Raw genomic sequence first — 13968 nt, 5'->3', positions numbered from 1 at the left:
GGCAGCATTCCAGCCTATGAGGGGCTGCTTGGGGCCCCACACACCCATCCCCTGCCCCCACACAGGAGGGGCTGGGGGCAGTCGGTCTGGAGTATGGGGCCCGGGGTCAGGACTGGGCACTGATGTTTAAAAATGGGTCCTGATACAAAAAAGGTTGAGAACCACTGTTCTGGTCTACTTCACTCCAGAAAATATCTTCTGGTTTCCAAAGCAGTCTTTACCAAGAGGTACATCTGAGCCCTAGGCTCTGATACTGTTTTCTAATCTTGGACTTACTCAAATAGTTGGAAAAATTCTTTGCAAGTTTTCAGGCACAATCACCCTTCATCAGGCAGAGGAAGCGCCTGCAGATGGTCTGTACTCTTCCACCCCACACCTGTCTCTCACCTATTGACCAACACAGTTTACATTTTAACTGACTGTCTTTTCTGCATACACCTGGCCTCTGGCTGCTTTACTACTCCATCCAGGAAGAGCACAGACCATTTTCAGATTCTTCTTCTGCCTGACCAAAGGGTGATTGTGCCTGAAAGCTTGCAAAGAAGAACTTTTCTAATTGTTTTGAGTTGGTCTAATAAAAGATATTGGATTTAACCAAAGAACTTTGTCTGCTTATGTCATTAGACTGACACAGCTACAACTTATACCCCTAATCTTAGATTTCCTTTTCAAATTGCCAAAACTGAATGTTTTCATTTTGTAGCATGAAGTGCTGGGGTAAAGTAAATGTAAAGGTCTGAACTGGCTTTTTCATAGCAGCAAAAAATGAGGTGGGTCTCTTGAGTTGATGCATAGAACCAGTCCAGCTGTAGAAAGCATACAGCATGCCCTGTAACCTGTTGATTTTTGTTTTCATTTGGTCTTCCAACCTATTGTTGCTCATACACCAATGTGACCAGTCTCAATGATAACACTGTACTGACACTATTACATGGCTGCCCCATGGCATCTCCCTCTCTCCTTCAGATCCTGAAGATGTTGATTGCAGTCCTCCCCTTTACCACGTAAGTAACATCCTTCTGAAGCCCTTAGGTCAGAGCAGAATTTCCTTTAAACCTGTGTTGTTTATCATTAAAGAAAACAGATACTGTCTAGCTTGAATGCCCTTTTCAGTTCTTTTTCTAGTGTGCTATCACAACATTTGGGTTTAACTTGCAATTTCAGTCTTGTCTTGCAGAAGTCCTCTGCTACACAACATTTCAGTATCATTCTAGTATCTGAATCGAGTAAAATGGAGCATAAATGAATCAAACTGGCTAATGAAAAGTCTCAATATAACTAAATGGAGACTCTTCACTGAGGAGGGATGCTCCTGGAGGGGTCTTGGGAGATCAGTTCTTGTGGCCCTAGGCTATCTAACTTCTTAATTAATGATGGTGGGGGTTGGGGTAAAATAGCTAAAGATCTATGATGAGCCCAGAGTGAAGGTGTGACAAATAATGTACACAGTGGATGACTGATATAAAGGGACTGGTCACTGGGAGTGGGGACATTTCTAGTAAAATCTTTTCAGTTGTCATCATGATTCAAAATGCATTTTTTTAGGTCTGTCTTGTTTCTGTGACCCATTTTTTTTATAGCACAGTCCATTTTCTTTTGCATGCTATTTGATCTCCCTGAGATTCACAGCCATGGCTGGAGCCAGGTGTAACTTGCCTTGTAAAAGCTCATAGTGGATCATACCCAGAGCTGTCTCTAGGGTATGGTGAATTGGGGCGACCGCCTTGGGCCCCCATGCTTTGGGAGAGCCCCTGCAGAGCAGGGTGGAGCGCTGCAGCCCCTCCTGTGGGGCCCACCTAGAGCTGGCAGCTCAGCCCCATACTGCGGAAGAAGCACAGAGACCCCCCCCACCACACACCTTTAACACAAACAAGGGCTTTAGCACAAACAAGGGCTTGGCTTGTGGGTTCTGGTCCTAGCAGCAGCTCTCACCTGTTAAGTTGGCCCTGCACAGGCTGATTTGCATCAGGCCCTGCACCCTGCTAGGGTCAGGTCTGATCATACCCTCCTTCTTTTCAATACTGGACTGTGGTGTACCTTTTCATGTGCTTCATTTGAGACATAACAGCAGCAGTATTTGGCCCAGTTTAGATGGAAACTTGCTGGCAGGACTGTAATAGCATAATTTTAGAACCATACTGTAATTCTGCTAGCAAATCCTTTCCATGTAGACAAACCTTAGTTCTATCCCTTTCTTGAACCCAGGTTAGGGTAATCTGGGATCCTTGGCATGGGCCTAGTTGCCTTTTCCCTGTGTCTTTTCCCATCCTTGGGGCTATCTTAGTTCATCACCAGCTGGTTTCCCCATTCCAATGTGATTAAAATCTTCTATGAACAGACCTAGAGATCACCTGTCCCTCTTCAAGTGGGCTGGGCTCTGTCTGCGAACTGTGTGGACTTCATAGAAGTGTGTCATGCTGAATTAATGGGGGTAAAGTTTGCTCCTCTCCCCACACTCTGGCCACCCCCAAACACACTCCTGCTTGTAGGTGGTGGCAGGGCTCCACCCCACCACTCCACCCCCGCAATTCCTCTAGCACTGACTTTGAGTTAAATGTGTTGAAATTAATGAAGTACCTCACTCTGAGCCTCTTGAAGGCTCAGATCAAGTGTAGTGGCTTCTTAACATGGCAGGGGAAATATCATGTATCTGTGTCCAGGAAGGCAGTTTTTCTGAGCCACTGCACAGGAGAACTGCTCTTCTGGCGTGGTTCAGCACCCGCCAAGGTGCAATGGGTTTAAGCCCAGTTTATGGAAATAGGAGTCTCCTCCCTTGCTTGCTCTGAGGGCCGTATGGCTGAGGGCAAGCAAAGCTCAGGGGCATCCGAACCCCAAGCCTCTGGGCTTGGGCCTGCAAGTAGGATGCCCGCCAAAAGTTTTGGAAACATCTGAAGCCCCAGGCAAGGGTGGAGGATGTTTGCCAGTAGTAGGGCCACTTATGGTTCTGGACTCTTGGATCTGGAATTAGTTTTGGCTAATTTGGCCGTAGATACTAATTTAAATAAATCAAAACAAAACAAAAACCTTGCTTGCATGGTAGTGCTTTCAAGCTCTCTGTAGGCTCCAGTGTCATAGCATCAATTAATCTTTGAAAAAAAAACCAAGCACTTAACCATGAGGCCAGAAAGAGTTTTCGGGGGAGTGTCTCCCTGTTTACATTGAGTCTGACGTAATGGTGAGGCTGTAGGAATGAGGACCTTAAGAGCCTGTCTACCACATGGCAACAGTGTATCCCAGCTGAGCTTTCCCCAAGCTCCCCATACCCATTCACTCTTGCATGCTTTTGGGTGTGGGCTTTGTAGGCAAGTGGGCCCACTTTGGGGTGTCCCTCTATAACTGCTTTCATGATTCCAGTCTCCACTGTAGTTGAGAGCTGCTGCTAGGAGCAGAACCCACAAGCCAAGCTCTTGTTTGTGCTAAATGTGGAAGTACGTCGGAGTGAGTGGGTGAAAAGGAACAGTCCAGCCAGGGCAGGTTGCTGTTGTGGTGAAGATGTACTCTGAGTGTGAGTCTCTTATGCCAGAGCTTTTCACAGCAGGCTAGCCATGCAGAACCAAATGGCTACTCAGGATTCCCCCATATTATCTTGAATAGTAAGCTCAGACAGCACTGTGCTAACCACCTGGCAGCTAAAGCAGGGATTAGCAACCTACAGTCCAAGGGCTGGACTCAACTTGCAGAGAGGTTGGATCCAGCCTGGGAAGGTTCAGCCTGGCCCAGGGCAACACAGGGGAATAGAGTGGAATGTATCTATGTTGAACCGCCTACCTACCCCCTCCACAGCTTCTTCCTCTGCAGTTCTTTTTTGCTGCTCTCATGCCTATACTTATCTGGCCCCTCTGTGGCAGTGGTATCTTCAGTGAAGGTAAGCAAAAGTGGCTTGAACTCTCCACGGGGGTCAAAGCTTGCACCCCACAGTAGCGGACCAGGTCACAAGCTCCAAATCATGGCAGCAAAAAGTTGCTGAACCCTGAGCTAAGGGATGAATGACTCTGTAGCCATGACTGATCAGAGTGGGGTAGGTTTCTACTGTAGCTGTCTGAACCTAAACCTCTGGGTAAATACCATTTCAGATGGAATCAGAGGAGAAAGACCCTGAAGGGATGTTCTCTGCTGATGGAAACCATGCTGCCTCCAGCCATACTCAAGAGAGCACAGTGGAGTCCTCTGAGAGTCCCAAAGAACGATCTGAACATCCTGAAGCTATCAGCTTCCTTGGAGCCCTCAGGATCCCTGTGAGTAGCAGTGCCATGCTGCAGATGTGTTGTAGCTGTGCTAAGGGGCAGAGCTATGATGGTGCGATGCAGAGGACAAGTGTTCCACAGGATATTGGATGCCACTTGCTGTGAACTGGTATCACCTAAGTAACCCGGCACTGGTCAGACTGCAGTTGGAATACTGCGTCCAGTTTTGGGCGTCGCACTTGAAGAGGGATGCAGAGAATCTTGAGAGGGTTCAGAAGAAGGCCACACTTATGGTCAGAGGCCTGCAGGAGAGGCCGTAAGAAGAGAGACTGAGGGACCTAGATCTCTTCAGCCTTCACAAGAGAAGGCTGAGAAGTGATCTTGTGGCTGCCTATAAATTCATCAGGGGAGGGCAGCAGGGAATAGGAGATGCTCTGTTTACTAAGGCACCCCCTGGAGTAACTAGGAACAATGGCCACAGATTTAGGTTGGACATTAGAAAAACTTTCTTCACAGGAAGGGTTGCCAGAATCTGGAATGGACTTCCAAGGGAGGTGGTGTTCTCCCCTACCCTGGGGGTATTCAAGAGGAGACTGGACAAGCACCTAGCTGGAGTCATCTGACCCTAGCACTCTTTCCTGCCCAGGGCAGGGGTCAGAGTCTGACATACTGAGGTCCCTTCCGACCCTAACATCTATGAATCTATGAACCAAGAGAGGGGGCATGACTGATGAGATGTGCATAGGCAATGTGCAGTGCAGGAGGCACTGGGGGGACATGTGCCCCCCCTGAGACTGGCCTTGCTGGCCAGGGAGTGGAGAGTGCTGGCCAGTGCTCCCCCTGAGAAGCGCTAGCAGCACTTCTGGTTTTGCTGCTGGCACTTCCAGGGTTGGCAATTGGCCACTGGGGGATGCTCCCTTCTCTTCTGTCGGCAGTTGGCAGCTGGTGCCCTCCCAGAGTCAGGAGGCACTAGTCACCCATGGGGATGTGCACAAGAAAAGGGTTAGCTTCATCTTTCGCCCAAGTCATTAATTAATGATGAAATAGTGACCAGTGAAATCATTGGTGCCAGAAGGGAATGGACCTTTCTGCCTCCTACATGGACTAGATCAACTTAGCCGATGTGAGCTAGTCTAGCTGGATGGCAGCTCTGTATCACCCAGCTCAGGAGTGCCTTACCTCAGTCATAATAGATAGAGCTCCCTTTGTGTGCCTATGTGGCTGTTTTCTAGCCATGTGCCTGTGCATTTTTGGCACTTACCCTGAACTGTGAACTAAGCTGGGCAAGTAAGTGAACTTTTTTAAGTCTTGGAAGAAGGAAAAGGGCCTACCGATATTATAGCTCCAAGAGCTGAGTGGTTCAGATACCCTGGAAGCAGAGGATGTGAATTCTAGTCTTCCTCCCCCCATGCCTCGCTTGCCTACAGGGTATTCAAATTTATACTTGCATGACTTCCCAGCACAGTACTCTAACCATACCATAGGTAAGGCAGTACTTAAGCCTTTGTCTAGTGCTCTTGTTGAAGCTAAGCATTAAGCAACACTCCTCTGAAGTCACAGCACTGGTTGTTTCTGTACTGCCCATAGTCTGACATTCTCCTAAGCCAGTGCTAAACCTACATGGTCAAGGACACTGGGGGATCCTGCTGATATGCTCTTGGTTGTTTGTTGGGAATTCTCAAAATGCTGTGTTCATTAATGATGGGCAGTGAAGTCTGTGGGCATGGTACTTCAGACCAATACAACAGTGGCTCCCTTAGGATCTTGCTCCCTATATAAAACTTAGTAATCCTTTTGGCAGGTATGGTCAATGGAATCCCTTTAGCATTTGTGGTGCTATATCTGCTCTGTTTTCCTTGTATCTAGAGCCCAGAAAATGCTGTGTCCTTTCAATCTAACATGAATTTTAATGAACATTGTGGCATCCCTAATGTGCCTGACAAATGACATTAGGGATAGAAGCAAATGAAAGGGGATATGATGAGGTCTGAGCAATGCTATCTGACTTGGGATTTTATGCTGGCTGATATTTTTGTTTCCCTTTTTCTTCCCCAGGGTGTGGTAGAGTTCTCACTCTGCCTGTTGTTTGCAAAGCTGGTCAGCTACACTTTCCTGTATTGGCTGCCTCTCTACATTGTGAATGTTGGTAAGTTTTTCAGGAAGCTTCAAATATCCTATCTAAATATTTTGTGTGTGTGCTCAAGTTGGAGACCTCTGTTACATGCAAGAATATGCAGTGCCTCCCCTAGAGGGACCTTGTTTGTAAACTCTAGAAAGTAGAAAGGATTGCATCCACTTAGATCTTCCTGTTTTGGTGTTTTTTGAGGAAACCCAACAGAAGCCAGTGGCAGTGTCGCTGGCGGTAAGTGGTGTTTGGCAACTGCCTGCAGAAACCGGTGGCAGCATCTGCAGCAGCAAGCGAGTGGCATTCGGCATTTGGCAACCACCCGCAGAAGCCAGCGGTGGGGTTTGGTGACTGTCCACAGAAGCCGGCAGCAGTGGGGATGGTGACCAGCAACTGTCTGCAGAAGCCAGTGGCAGCAGCATCCAATCTCGGGGGGGGCACATGTTCCCCCTACATGTTGCCTATGTATGTCTCAGCAGTCAGGGTGTAGGTGCTTTCCAGTTAGGTTTTAGCGAATGAGGTGTTCTCATGGGTTCCCATGAGAAATCATTGGTTCCCAAAGGAGTTGTGAAGAGCACCAATGAATTCCCATCTGGCAGATGCCTTTTTAAATAAGCTTACTCTGAACTTTTTCTGAACCCTTGTCATTTCCTTGCAGCTCACTTTGGTGCCAAGGAGGCTGGGGACTTGTCAACACTCTTTGATGCTGGTGGCATTCTAGGTCTGGAACTCTTTGCATGTGCTTATATTTCCCAGGTGGGGGCAAAATATGGGTTGGGATGATGGATTGTGGCCAAAGCACAGAGCTGGGACTCAGAACTAGGGGTTGTCTCTTCTCCAACCCAAGTTCTTCCCCCCCTTAGGAAGAGGGACCTTTTCACTTGCAAACATCTAGCTTAGCTACAGTTGCAGTGACCAGTGCCTGCAACCCTCAGTCTCAGTTTCTCTGACTGGGCACCAAAATTAATGGGGAAGTTTGACCATGCAGGTTACGTTCTTCTTTGCCTCAGTTTCACAATATGAAAAAAACTGGCTGGCACTTGGTTTCTCAAGTTTAATTGATGTCTGACATGCATGTGCTTGAGTGTGGACAGGGTGCTAAAAGAAGGGCAGTATATCATGTGTTGTGCTGATTGATTCACTATTTGTGGAACCCACACTCTATAGACAAGAGTTCTGCTGCTTACAGTAGTTTTACCTAGTTCTAATGAAAACTTCTTTTATAACCAGTAGTAAATTTACCTAAAGCTTGAATTTGGGAGGAATAGAAGGTATATTCAAATTGGGACAGAGTTTGGCAGATCACTTTAGCTGAAAGAGAAAATCATAAGTTTTATTTTTGTTTTTTAAACAGCTCTCTTCATTCTAATTATTGACCCATATTTTAAGGCTTTACAAAGGGTTAAATAAGCTCAAAGCCAAAGAGCAGTTTTATGTGTTTGTGTGTGTGTGCTCCCCCCCGTCCCAGCCCCATGAAAAAGTTTGGGGAATAGAATTTCTGTTCAGTTTCTGAACAAAACCACAGAGAAGAAAAATCTGGTCTCTGCTCTGGTTTCTGGCTCAGTGAGCAAGCTGTCTATAACTCTTCCCAAGTCCCTGCTGGTTTAAGTCAAAATGCTAGACAGTAAATCCCTGTCTCCAGGCCCCTTAACACCTTCCTGAAATATTGTAGGATTGTAGCACTGGGACAAGCCCCTTTTCTGACTAGAGAATGTGAAGTATTTGACTTTTTCTTATGCAGGGGGCATCCTGTCTGGTCTCATTTCTGACTACACTGGTGGCAGGGCCACCACGTGCTGTGTGATGCTGATACTAGCTGCTCCTATGGTATGTATTAGGATGGGGGGGAAACATTTGCTGGCACCTCGTTGTGAAAGCTTGATATGGGTCTCTTGCCCTTTGAGTCGCATAAACTTCCTGTTTCCAGCTTCCTATGATGAGTGGTTGTACTTTAACTGAGGAGAGTGAAGTACAGTTTGCACATCCAGCTGTTCATAAAGAACTCTCACCCTGGAGTGGTTCCTAGATTGGACGTAGCTCTAGACTCTAAGATAAATGACCAGAGTAAGTCAGCACACTCTGTTCTGTTGCTCATCCCGGCATCATTTTTTAACCTTGGTAAAGATGGTCCTCCTCCAACTCTGTGGGAGTCTAGTCCACATCCTATTTCCTACAAACTCTTAAGCCTTGGTTTCCTTCTGACAGAGTTCTTTCTGCTTCCTGGTTCTGCCCTGGACTTACTAATTTTTTGCTGTGCTCATTAAGATAGTCACTATGAACCTAACTTTCCCCTTTGTCTTCCTGCTCCAGTGGAACATCTCCAAAGTTGCCTTTAAATGGATTGGAGGGTGAATGAGAGGAGAGCAAATTGACCTCCCTTCTCCTTTTAAAGAGCTGGAGTTCCCAGGAACATAGGGGAACCCTCTTGGCTCCATTGTCAGTGGGTAATCACCGGGGATCCAGCTTTTCCATTTGCCATTGAAAAAATTAGAAAAATTTGGATTTTCCCCTTTAAAGGAGAAAATGCAGGAAACCACGGGGTTCCTCTTGCTGTCTGGCAGAGCTCCAGTCTGCAAGAGGCTGCGTGGGACTGGGGGGAGTGGTAGGAGGGTGATCTGATCAGGGATCCTGGTTTTCTCTGTTTAAAAATCACAAATTCTCTGAATAAAAAACCCCAAATCCACATTTTTCTGCACTTAAAATAAAATGACTATATAAATAGATAGATAGATATCAGTTGAACACAATGCTTTATTGATATATTTAGCATTTTAAAGCAATTTGGAAGCTTACCAGTGCCCCAGTCATTACAATAAAATAAATTCTAAATACCTATATATTTTGATGTTTGATTTTGGATATTTTATCACAGAAAATCAGAGCTCCCCCTGCCCCTTTACTCACCAGAATGCAGGTCCAGCTGTGGCTGCTCGTCCCCGTCCCCACCCCCAACTACTTTGAGGTGCTGAGCAGTAGGGGTGTGTGGAACAGGCCCTATTGGCTTTGGCTTTGGCTTCAGATTTGGACCAAATCAAGGACAGTGATTCGATTTGTTGATTCGGATCACTATCCCTGATCCTATTTGGATGAATCTGAATCTGAAGATTCAACAAGAATCAGCGATTCGGACATAGACACAGCTTTAAATGTTTTTTCTACATAGCTTGAGGTACAAGTGCAGCTTGTGAATGCTCTGATGCTGGGGCATCCCACAAGAGCACGGGGGAGGGGGGGCCTCCGTGTGCTTGGCAGCAAACCCAGAAGGGGACCAGAAGTACCACGGCCACAGGGGGACCCCAGGTGCCCCCCCAGACCCAGGAGGCACCAGCCTTCACTCTCTGGTAGACTCAGAAGTGGACCAGAAGTGCTTCTGGTCCACGTCTGGGTCTGCTGCCGAGCACACTGGGGAGCCCCCTGCGCTCCTGTGGGACACTCCATCGGCCCCAGCATCACAGCATTCATGAGCCACCTGATACCTAGAGGTATGTGGCAAAAACAGTTAAAGCTGTGCCTATGTCCAAATCTCCAAATCTTTCCGAATCGATTTTGGAGGGTTCCAATTCGATTTGGAAAGATTAAAGGGTCCTTTGATTCAATTCAGATTCAGAGATTTGGCCGCCAAATCCAGCCGTATCTTTGCTGAATCGAATCAGAGACTGAAGCTTTGCACAGCCCTACTGAGAAGCCCTGATATGCTGGTGCCCTACCCCTGCCCCATACTGGCAAGCCACAGCCCCTCCCCCAGCCCTGTGGGTGCTGCTCGCAACCCACAGCCCCCCGCCCTCTTTACTCCAGCCAGACAGGGCCCCCAGCTGCCAGAGCTACAGGGGCAGGGACCCGGGCCTGCAGCCCCCTGCTTCCACCCCAGCAGTGCTTGAGCCCTGGCTGCCACCCATGAGAGGCAGCAGCTGCTGTGACCCAAGCAGAGCTCAGAGCCTGGCTCCCCCTCTCCCATGGACAGCACAGCCAGAGTGGAGCCTGTGGGGGTGGGGGGTGCAGATTTTCATAGATTTGATAGACATTAGGGCTGGAAGGGACTTCATGAGATCACCTGGTCCAACCCCCTGCCCAACGGCAGGAAGTCGGCCAGGGTCAGGTGACCCCAGCAAGGTAGTCATCCAAACACATCTTGAACATGTCCAGAATAGGTGCTTGCACCACTTCTGGGGTGAGTCTATTCCAGACTCTGGAGTCTTGGATCGTAAAGAAGTTCTTCTTTATGTCCAGTCTAAAATGGTTTGCCAGCAGTTTGTGACCGTTGGACCTTGTTTTCCCCAGGGGAGCCCTGGTGAACAGACCTTCTCCTAGATTCTGGTGTACACCCCTGATATACTTACAGCCTGCCACCAAGTACCCCCTGAGCTTATGCTTTTCCAGGCTGAAGAGTCCTGTGCCTCTCAGCCTCTCCACATAAGGCCTGCTCTCATGACCTCTGATCATGTGCGTGGCTCTCCTCTGGACTCTCTCAAGCTTCTCCACTTCCATTTTAAAGTGTGGAGCCCAGAATTGGATTCAGTACTCCAGCCTCACCACAGCTGAATAAAATGGGATAATGACAACTTGGGTCTTGTTTGAGATGCATCGGTAGATGTAAGCCAGGAATTTGTTCCCACCTGCGGCATCGTATTGGTGGCTCATATGCATCTTGTGGTCAATCATGACCCCCAAGTCTCTTTTGGACATAGCACTAGTGAGTGAAGCACCCCTGAGCCTATAGGTATGATGTGGGGTTTTTTTCTCCCGAGGTGGAGCACCTTGCATTTCTCTATGTTGAAGGTCATTAGGTTTATATCTGCCCATCTTGCAAGACTATCCAGGTCAGCTTGAATCCAGCCTATCATCTGATGTAACAGTGCTTCCCCATAGTTTGGTGTCATCTGCATGACACCTGAATCCAGATTGTTAATGAATATATTAAAGAATACTGGTCCAAGTACTGAACCTTGAGGGACACCACTGGCCACCATATGGCATGCTGACTCAGTTCCATCAATTACCACTTTCTGGGTCTGACCATGGAGCCAGTTTCCCAGCCATCGGACCGGAAGGTTGTTGAGGACACAGTTTCCCAGTTTTGCCATGAGGACATCATGAGATCATCATGGGAGATGCAAGCTGCCTTCTGTGGGCTCAGGGCTCTCTGCCCTGTTGCCCTCATATGGGAGCATTCATGAACAGTGCTGGTACCTTGAGGTATGCCTCTGTGGCCCAGGTGGTGGGGCCTGGTGCAGCCTGGGCTGAGCAGGGGTGGGAGGCTTGGTGCCACAGCCAGGAGCTCTGCACTACCATGATGCAGTGCTCCCTGGCAGCAGTGTGGGGCACAATTCTGCACTGCCACCAAGGTTCCCTCTAAGGTGCACGTGTGCGCGGCCACGCACAACTAAAAGCACAGCTGTGCACAGTGTTTTTGAGGCCATGCACCAGGAGAGGCTGGAGCCGAAGCCTGGTGCATCAGGGCTGGGGAGTGGAGCCCTACCCCAGAGCCGGCGGAGCCTGCACCAGCCCCCCGCCCCAGCCTCCATCCTTGCCTTGCCTCACCTTGGGGAGGAGCCTCTGCCTGCCCCAGTGAGGCTCCGCCGGCTCCGGGACACTGCAGGACACGCCCCAGGCCCTGATGTGGGGGAGCAGAGCACTTCCCCGTAGCCAGGGGAGCCCACGCTGGCTCCAGCTGCAGTCCCTGGCTCCTGGCTTCAGCTCCCAGCCTCTGGCACCCGGCTCCTGGCCCCCAGCCCCTGGCCCCCAGCCTCCAGCTCCAGCTCCTGGGCCCCAGCCCCAGCCTCCAGCCACTGGCCCTTGGTTTCAGCCCTGGCTCCGGCCCCTGGCCCCCAGCTCCAGCCCCCAGCCTCTGGCCCCCAGCCCTCAGCCCCCTTTTCAGTAAGTGTCCCACACGGGACCAAGGCAGCACGCTCATGGACCACTGCTCCTTGGAGGGAACATTGGCTGCCACCCCTGCTGCTGTTGGGTGGGCATGGGGCACTTTGTCATGGTGGTGCGGGGTTCCTGGCAGTGGCATTAAGCACTCTCCGCTCTGCCCTGCAGTGCCAGGTCCTGCCTGTTGGGTTGTGGAGGACTCAGGTGGAGGGCAGCAGGGTGGGGAGCCCTGAGCCTGCATTGGGCAGCCCACGTCTGCCTTCATCTTGTGCACAAATCTGGGGGGCATACACCCCCCATGCCTTCCCCCCCATCCCCCAGGAGTGTGCACAGTGATGGGAAGCCACCCCTGTCTCCCCCTCCACCCCCCTGCTGCTCCCTGGATGAGCTGCCTGTGGCTCCATCTCACTCCCCACCCAGGCCCTGTGGCTGCAGACTCCCACCCCAGCTCTGGACCCCAAGCCCCACTCACAGCCCTGGCTGGGCAATGCCCCTATCCTCATCCCTGCCCAACTACCTCCTTCCCTTCTTCACTATGGGCACCCTACTTCCCCCCCCCACCACCCCAACTTACCTGCAGGAAGTAGTGTTCCCTCTAAGCCGTGCGGCATGCATGGCTGCGCGGGCACACCTGACAGTGCAGGATGAGTGCACCTGCGTGTCCACATATGCCATGCAGCTTAGAGGGAACACTGGCAGGGAGCTGCAGGAGCTGCTTTCCATGCTGTCTGGCTGCCACGCGTATATGTATGCATGTGGCACTCTACCTGATTGTCGCCCTCTTCCCACTCCCCCAGCCCCTTGCAAGCTAGAACTTTGCCAACCTGCAAGGGGAAACCCATTGTTTCCCTCATTTTACTCCTATAAAGGAGAAAACCTGCATTTTTGTCACTTTTTTGGGGTTGAATGGAAAACATGATTCCTGGTGATCAGGCAGGGGGCATCATGTGCATGTGTATATGCACACATGCATGTGGCAGCCAGGCAGTGTGAAGAGCAGCTCCTGCAGCTCTCTCCAGTCTGGGGGGGGGGGAAGGCAGATTGAGGCACCCACAGTGAGGGAGGGAGGGAAGAGGGCAGGGTAGGGGCTGAGCCTGAGGGAACTGCCCAGCCAGCGTGGTGTGTGGTCCTGGAGGCCAGAGCCAGGGGAAGAACGTGCAGCCAGTACTGATAACTCCTTAATATAACCAAAACACAGCATTGCAAGAAATCCAGAGGTACTCTAGTTCTGGAGAAGGAAACTTGCTAACTCGGGGGTCAGCAACCCCTGGAATGCATGCCAGAGCATGGTACACGAGGCCATTTTGCTTGATGTGCCGCAGCCAGCCACAGAGCCTGGACTACTTACAGAAGGCAGCTGGGAGGCTGCAATCCCTGCTGGAAGCTACCCAGGGTCTGTAGCAGGCAGCAGCTGCCTGGAACCTGGGTTGCTTGTGTCAGGCAGATGCACCAGGTCTGGAGCCCCAGCACTGGCTCCGCAGCAGTAACGGCTGCACGTGCACCTTGGGCACTGTAACCCCAGCCCCTCCCCTGCTGTGTGCCCCCAGGCACTCATGCACCCACTGCCAATGAGAATTGGGCCTCTCACAGCTCCTCCAGTCTGCTCCTGACACGCCAAGTGGAGGCATGGGTGGAAGTCGGAGTGTTTTTGGCACTCCGGCCAAAAAAGTTGCCAACCCCTGTTCTAACTCTATTTCTGTGTTAGATTTCCCCGAGGGGTAAATGTTCTGCCCACTTATGTGTACCAGAGTGGCTTCATTTTGGCCTCCAGTGTTCACATCTAAAACC

The 13968-nt window shown here is 50.1% G+C and overlaps 1 protein-coding gene across 1 annotated transcript in view; it reads left to right on the top strand.

The window, feature by feature from the left end:
• SLC37A2 (solute carrier family 37 member 2) overlaps window positions 1–13968 on the top strand; it is a 99928-nt gene that overhangs the window by 57045 nt on the left and 28915 nt on the right. The window contains exons 8-12 of the mRNA XM_090027264.1: window positions 967–1004; window positions 4074–4235; window positions 6240–6330; window positions 6968–7030; window positions 8051–8136. Coding sequence (XP_089883390.1) covers window positions 967–1004; window positions 4074–4235; window positions 6240–6330; window positions 6968–7030; window positions 8051–8136 — 440 coding nt within the window. The remainder of the gene's footprint in view (window positions 1–966; window positions 1005–4073; window positions 4236–6239; window positions 6331–6967; window positions 7031–8050; window positions 8137–13968) is intronic.

This window comes from Crocodylus siamensis, chromosome 14 (genome assembly GCF_052110815.1).
Source record: "Crocodylus siamensis isolate JL-2025a chromosome 14, ASM5211081v1, whole genome shotgun sequence".
NCBI classification, from domain to species: Eukaryota; Metazoa; Chordata; order Crocodylia; family Crocodylidae; genus Crocodylus; species Crocodylus siamensis.
This window is presented reverse-complemented; position numbering and strand designations above follow the sequence as displayed.